The sequence below is a fragment of the Achroia grisella genome, unplaced genomic scaffold (genome assembly GCF_030625045.1).
Source record: "Achroia grisella isolate CSIRO2021 unplaced genomic scaffold, CSIRO_AGI_Agris_v1 utg54815, whole genome shotgun sequence".
NCBI lineage: Eukaryota > Metazoa > Arthropoda > Insecta > Lepidoptera > Pyralidae > Achroia > Achroia grisella.
Window position 1 is genome coordinate 18,394 of NW_026712933.1, and position 7,488 is coordinate 25,881.

The 7,488-nt window shown below is 38.7% G+C and overlaps 1 protein-coding gene across 1 annotated transcript; it reads left to right on the plus strand.

Moving 5' to 3' along the window:
- Window positions 1-2,703: 2,703 nt before the first annotated feature.
- LOC131848338 (mitochondrial intermembrane space import and assembly protein 40-B-like) lies at window positions 2,704-5,181 on the plus strand. The gene is made up of 3 exons (XM_059198156.1): window positions 2,704-2,824; window positions 4,055-4,291; window positions 4,483-5,181. Exons 2-3 carry the CDS (start codon window positions 4,059-4,061, stop codon window positions 4,715-4,717), a joined length of 468 nt encoding a protein of 155 aa, XP_059054139.1. The 5' UTR covers window positions 2,704-2,824; window positions 4,055-4,058; the 3' UTR covers window positions 4,718-5,181.
- Window positions 5,182-7,488: the final 2,307 nt, after the last annotated feature.

A 7,488-nucleotide genomic window follows, 5' to 3' on the forward strand; every position in this document is an offset into this window, starting at 1 on the left:
AATTTTGGCCTGTAAGACTGATAGAAAGACAGACAAAATGACTGTCACAGTTATAATATTAGTGAGGTATTTAATACACTAATCCAAAAAAGCCAGTAAAAATGTTTCATCGTTCTAGCTTCAAAAATGACGAATTTACATAAAAACTTTTATGTCCCTATTTTATTTTACACCCTTAAAAGCAAAATTTTTACAATCTTTGAATGTCTTATTTATGTTTAGTCATCAGCCTCAAAAATAAGTTTCAAGCTTCAACCTGCAAAAATGATAAATTAACATAAACAAAAAAAAAGAAATCATCCCTATTTTATTTTACACCTTTAAGGGTAATCTATATATATATAAAAATGAATTGCTGTTCGTTAGTCTCGCTAAAACTCGAGAACGGCTGAACCGATTTGGATAATTTTAGTCTTGAAATATTCATGAAAGTCCAGGGAATTGCTTAGAAAATAATAAAAACAGCATTTTTTATTTTCCCATACAAACTGCTCATACCTGTCAAACAACGGGTTCGAACATAGGGTTCGTTCAGAAATTTATAGCATAACTACTTGTACCCGCGACTTCGTGCGCGTGGAATTTAACTTTATTTTTTAAAATAAAAGTAACCTAAGTTATTCCTTATTACATCAGCTACCTGTCAATAAAAGTCCCATCAAAATCGGTCCAGTCATTTCAGAGATTAGCCGGAACAAACAGACATACAGACAGATAAAATTTGTAAAAAATGTTATTTTGGTGTATCTACTGTATTTATATTCATATGCATGTAGTAAAAAAACGGTTTTTTCAATATTACAAACAGACACTCCAATTTTATTTATATTCAAATTCAAATTCAAATTCAAAATATCTATATTCATGTAGGTCTATTACAGACTCTTATGATATGTCAAATCTACCGTCAGTTCGGAATGATATCGAGATGAGAAGAACTGACAAGAAACTCAGCTCGTATTTTTTTCAAATAATAGTGGAACATATTTATAATAATACATATGTAGTCATTAAAATATGTATAGATGTATAGATTAAATTTAAAAAAAAGCCATGACATACCTACTTTTTAATTCTGAGGCGGAACAAAGTTCGTGGGGTCAGCTAGTTTTTTTTATAAACTTTGAATGCATATATACTTAGCCTCAAAAATAAGTTTCAATCTTCTAATTTAAAAAATGAGGAATTTACATACCCCCTGTAAAATATAAGTTTTTAAATGTATTTTTTTTACAAACTTTGAATATCATATTTATTTTTATTTAATCAATAGCCTAAAAAATACGTTTCAAGCTTCTAACTTTAAAAATGATACTTCCATACAACCTTTCATCTCCCCTTTCGACCCCTTACAACCATTTTTTCGCATTCAATGTCCTTCCTCAGGCTCTAGAATATCTGTGTACAAAATTTTATTTAAATCGGGTCAGTAGTTTTGACGTGAAAGCGAGACAGACAGACAGACAGAGTTACTTTCGTATTTATAATATTAGTAAGGAGTAAGGATAAGGATTTAGTAATTTTTTTTATAACATTTCTAATACATTTATTATTAATAAACAAAATAAACATATATGTTCACCAAAACGTCGGTAATATCATTCCATTTGAATATTCAAGGTGTATAGCACACCTTCAGCTATATGTCATGTATCAACTTCATTTATTGTGACAACTGTTTCATCAAATGCCAAGCAATACAAGTTTTCTAGTTGTTGTTAGTTCCTGTTGTACTTGTACTGATTATTATTGAATAAAGAATATTATTGAATATTATGATGAATTAATGTAGACAAAAACCGAAAAAACCGTTTTAGATAATCAAATAATAATAAAAAAAACGATTTATAGGTTTAAATAAAACCTTATATTGTTTAAGTTACTTACTACGCCATTACTTAGGAGATTCACGATATTGTCGAAGAAAATAAATATTGTTTTACATGTTCAGTATGTAGGTTTAGGTGTCGTAATTTAGCAGCAGTTTTGTTTTTCGAAATATTTCATAGGCAAAGAAAAAAAATTTTGGTTACCTTATCTGTGGCGTGGTTTAATTCACCTCTTCAATGCTACTGACTTTCTGACTGACACAAAACAGATGTCAGTAATACACTGATTTCACTGTCATGTTTGAATAGTTCATGTCAAGTGATAACATAACCTCAACAAATATAAAAAAATTCCGAGTGTTCGCGTGAATTTGCACTAAATCTTATCCAAACAATTAATTAAATATAATTTCTTTTTGGTACTTCATATATTCGGTTTCAATTTTATACGTTTTTCATATCTGGCTGAGGTCGATCAATACTCGCTTGAACAGTGGCGAGGTACAAGTAACTACAGTTTCGGATGAAAACTAGAAATTTCTACTTGGACGTAGAATTGTAAGTTTAAATCAATACGGTAATTTTTTATTACTAATAGTACAGAAAATATATAACCTATTTAATGGTGTCTCGTACGGACTCGGTCGCGATCGTCGGGTGCGTGTTTCATAGAGTTCCCGTGAGATAAATTTTTATGTAACCACTGTAATGGATAACCGACTCACAGGGGAGAGGCCGCGGAGAGCAGATTGAGAGCGCGCAGATTCGTGGAGGAGTGTGTGCAGTCGTTGTTCGGCGAGTGCGGGGCGGCGGCGGTGGCGGTGGACGTGCTGAGCGTGGGCAGCTCGCGCGCGCTGGTGCGGGTGAGCGGCGCAGAGCTGCGCCGGGTGCGCGCCGCGCTGGCGCTGTCGCCCGCAGCCGCCTCGGTGCTGAGGCAGTCTCCCTCGCTGCAAGCTCTCCTCTAGTCTCGTCACTCGAGCACGACCGCTACTACTGTGAGTGGACCGATATGACTATGGTCTGTTTTTTTTATTCCCGTAGAGCTTCATATATTGTCTACTTCATAAAACTTAACCCTATCTAATAAATCTTGCTATTTGAAAGAAAAATATTGTCTGTTTGTAGCTTAATACTGTTAAAAAATACTGTATGTATGGAAACTACAAAAAATTATATTTGTGTTGTAAATATTGAAAATATATTGTGATAACTTTGTATAAAACTCTAAAAGTAATATTCTAAAATAAGTACAATATTACACCCCTGCTGGTGGTAACATTATTGAAAAATTTATCATTTAACAGTCAATTTAGTTTTTGAGATTAACTATGCAGCAGACTATGGCCATTAACTTTCCACAATGTGCCATCATCCTCTTTAAATCTTAAAATAGGACTGAATTCAAAATTCTTATTTTGTCCTTTAACTCAATTAACTATTTAATTAAAAAATAAAGATTATTTGTATAAATGTTTTATAACCTACAGTAATGTTGTCGTCATCCTACTGTTGCATGTTTATTACTAGTCTGCCGCCCTGGCGAGGACCGGCCACACTAATGTAATCTGTTAATCTCTCATATTTCCTATTTTTTTTTTTATTGGAATATATTATTACTATGTAGACAATTTTTTTAATCTTTTTACTTACAATTAATCAGATCTCATCAAATGAAATGTTTAAAATTTAGTTTTCTAGAATATTTTGATTTGACGGTTCCATTGGTTTAGTAGTTTAGTATCATGGGCGTAGCCACGGTGGGGCAGGGTGGGGCGCTTGCCTCATCCTGGCTGACCTGTAAGGTACCTAACCGAACCTAAAAAAAATTAATTGTCTAAGCACTAACTAGGATACTTAATATCCATAAGAAAATTCATCCTCAAAAGTTGACACAAAATATAACATAGAGATACAGGGTGCTATAGGGTGTGACCGTTTTGTATGAAAAATTTAAGTGGGGTAAGTCTGCAGGGATAGTTTGCTAGTTACATAATATTTTAGATCACGCCCCGACCCTGAGCCTGGCTGACTATCTAGCTAAAAATGGTCACGGTTATAATTACTCGCACTGTACAAACATTTTTATTCGATGTTTGTATTTACAAACAAAAATGGGACTATTTCTATCAGATTTTTAGTCTCCATTGTACAAGCAACCGTTCGCTCGGGACTAGATGGCGTCGCGTTAATCATCTTATGAGTTTTATGTTTTGGGTTTTTTCCAGCGAGATGTCATCCCAGACAATATTAAAATCCGGCCCCGAAGGAAAGGACACGGTGATCGTGGCGAGCCGCGAGGCGCTGTCGGCGCCCAGCTCTGTAGTGCTGCCCGAGCCGCAGGCGGCGCCCGGCCTCATCCTGCCCGACGGCTCCATCAACTGGGGCTGTCCCTGCCTCGGCGGCATGGCCACCGGACCTTGCGGGACGCAGTTTCGAGACGCATTCTCATGTTTCCATTACAGGTGACTATTTTTTTTATAGAGATCACATTGTCTGGTTCACTTCTGATTTTTATGCGATAGGATTATTACGGTTAATATTAAAAATAAAAACCGGAACATCAGTTTAAATTTTCCAGTTCCGTTTCGATCCGGTTCATTTCGAAAACGTGCAGGCCTATACGCTTACGTATACTTTTGATATGACGTTTCAGCGAGGCGGATCCGAAGGGCAGCGACTGCTACGAGAAGTTCAGCGTGATGCAGGACTGCATGGCGCGGTACCCCGAGCTGTACGGGAAGGACGACGACGACGACCTCGCCGCCGCGCTCGAGTCCTCGGCCAATGACCCCGCGCCGCCCTCGACCCCCGCGCCCCCCTCGACCCCCCCGCCCCCCGCACACCCCGCGGACGCCCCCCCGGCCGCCGCCGCGTCTTCGTCACACTAACGTGTCAACACCCACATCATTTTATACTGAGAACAACGAAGAATGGCAGTTGAATAATTGTCCACGATGCTGCCGTACCGACTCGTCACCTTGAGACATGTTGCACGCTCTATATACACGGGACGCTCACCGTGACAACATTATGAGGTCCAGAATTTCTACTCCGTATCGTCACAGTCGCGGGCCGACTGAAACTGTTTGATGGTGTGCTCTAGTAGTACCACGCGCCGTTCTATATACCCTGTGTCAATTTCTCTGCTATGAGTAATTCAAATAGGTCAAATGGTCGATCAGTTTATAATTTATGTGGGTGATGTCGAATTTTTTAAACAAAATAATATAGTTTACAAATAGAAATTAAATTGGTTCGTTTTTAATATGAAAGATGCATTTCTCAAACGTTACATTATTCCATCTACTCTGATCTGCCACTAGTTCTCCGTCTCGCCGCGGTGATGATGGCAAATAAATGATTCCATTGTTGTTGTTGTTCCATTAACAGAGTGTGATCGCTGCTAAGAACTAAACATTGACGTGGGTGCGTGTGCGTATGTCCATCAGTGCATTGCTTAGTTTGTTAGAGTAATGTTATTGTTGTTTGTAGTCATTTAGTACGTAAATAAAATATGTTTAATATATATTAGTCTTAATTAAATAACCTATCAGAAAATGTAATAATGTTAGAGATGAAACGGATAGCAGTTTGACCGGAAACCGGATACCGGATATTCGGTCAACCATGTGGCCGAATAGCCCAATATCCGGCAGCCGGATATCCGGTGGAACTTATCTAACTAATAAATCTATTTTCTTTCTATAACAGTCATTTACCATTGAGTGATTAAAAATTTAAAACTAAAACAAATTTTATTCCTTAAGTAATATTAAGACTAACTAAATAAAGCAAATAATTACTTTAAAAAAAATTAGTTACCCTAGTTAGATATTTTTTTTAATTCGGCCGGATACCTATCCGACCGAATAGTAGTTATGCGGTATTCGGTCGGATAGTGTTAAGGCCGCCGGATAGGCTGGATACCGAATAGTTACCGGATATCCGTTTCATCTCTAATAAATGTACAGTGTTGCAGAATACTTATCAATTTATCTATGTCTATTTCTACATTATAGTGGACAGCGCCACCTACTGGCTTTGTTAAAAACATACTCGATCCCAGTGAGTGCTAAAGGCAATGCGTACGAACGGCTACAATATCACGACCGTGCCAACAGATGGCAGCAGTAGTGTATTTAGGGGCACAAAATTTACAAATAATGTCAGTCAACTAGGTATACAAAGACAAACTAGAGCTCGTGAAAAATATTTATTTGTTGATTTTATAAAATAATACTTGTTTTACGGGCACATGAGACGCACACTCTAGTTTAGTTTCACACTAAACTGACACACATGAGCAGATGACATCTATCTAAGGGCAGCCTCAGTGAAGTAGCCGTCGTTGCTCAGCGTCATTACCTTTAGCAGCTGATGTTTTATAAACGATCGAGGTCAGTGCGGGGTCGCGGTTTGACCCGTGCACAGTGCCGGCAACTCATCTAGCGTCTAGTGACGTGTCGTGTCGTGTCGTGCCGTGTTCACTCGCCCTGTGGATATGGTATACACGAGTTTACATGTAGGCGCGGCGCAACGATCATAAAACAAACAATTTCTCAGGCTCCCGAGTGCGTCCGATCACAAACAATGACACGTTCCACACAATAAAGCTACAGCATGATCATAGCGCCGTTGTAGTTTAAACATTGTTAGGGAACAGCGGACTCCACGCGGTCACCCCTCTAATTAATTCCTGGTAATTTCGCCACAATGAGCTACTTCAACCGACTTCATGTTTATTCATTCCATAACACACGGGTGGTGCCACGCCAGCGTGTAGCTATATCCATAAAAAACCCATGACCGTCGACGCTGTTTCCGAGTTAACTAGACTCCAGTTTAGTGTGAGACTAGACGATAACTACTGTGCGTGACATGTGCACGTAAAACATGTATTATTTTCTAAAATCCATATATAAATCGTTTTCATGAGCTCTAGTTCGTGTTTGTATAGTTTTGCAAATACAATATAATTGTCTGGTTACTGTAATGTTCCTATTTAATTTATACAGGAATCTGCATTTTTTATAATCATGTAGAAGCTCATTTGGAATGAATAAGAGTTGAGTTTCTTGTCATTTCTTCTTAGCTGGATATCACTCCGAACTGACGGTAGATTTGACATTTCATAAGAGTCTGAAATATATCTGTATTTATAATGATTTTCCGATTTGATTTGTTTACGTCGCTGCCGAGACGGCGCGGCGGGATATGAGCGCTATAAAACCGCCACAAGCTGTCATTATAAATTTCATAACACGGATTCTTGTTATTGATAACGTTCCGCGGAGTCCACAGCAGCGTCAGCCGGAACCGAACCCCGTCTGATCGATTGCCAACTACAGTGAAGTGGGTTTTTGCCCGCGCACACGGAACGTGCCAATCTGAAGCGTACAACGTCGCTATTAGAGCGACCAGAACGACTCGAGGCGAGTGCGAGGCGGGTAGGTGTAGATAGCTGTGTATGTGTATGTGTATAGAGTGCCATCCACGTTAGTACAAAGTGCGGCAATGTTGTATATCAGCGTGTTGCATTCCTTGGCAGGCGCATGGGAAAACTATCGCAACACGTCCACTACGACGCGACGGACGACTGTCGGCGCGGCGGTCGCATCCATCGCCGGACACCGGACGCCGGCACTACACACTACACACT

Excerpts from the sequence above, each read along its gene's own strand:
- LOC131848338 (XM_059198156.1), top strand. The coding sequence starts at position 4,059 with ATGTCATCCCAGACAATATTAAAATCCGGCCCCGAAGGAAAGGACACG. Across the intron at positions 4,292-4,482 it reads TTCTCATGTTTCCATTACAG|CGAGGCGGATCCGAAGGGCA; the intron begins GTGACTATTTTT and ends ATGACGTTTCAG.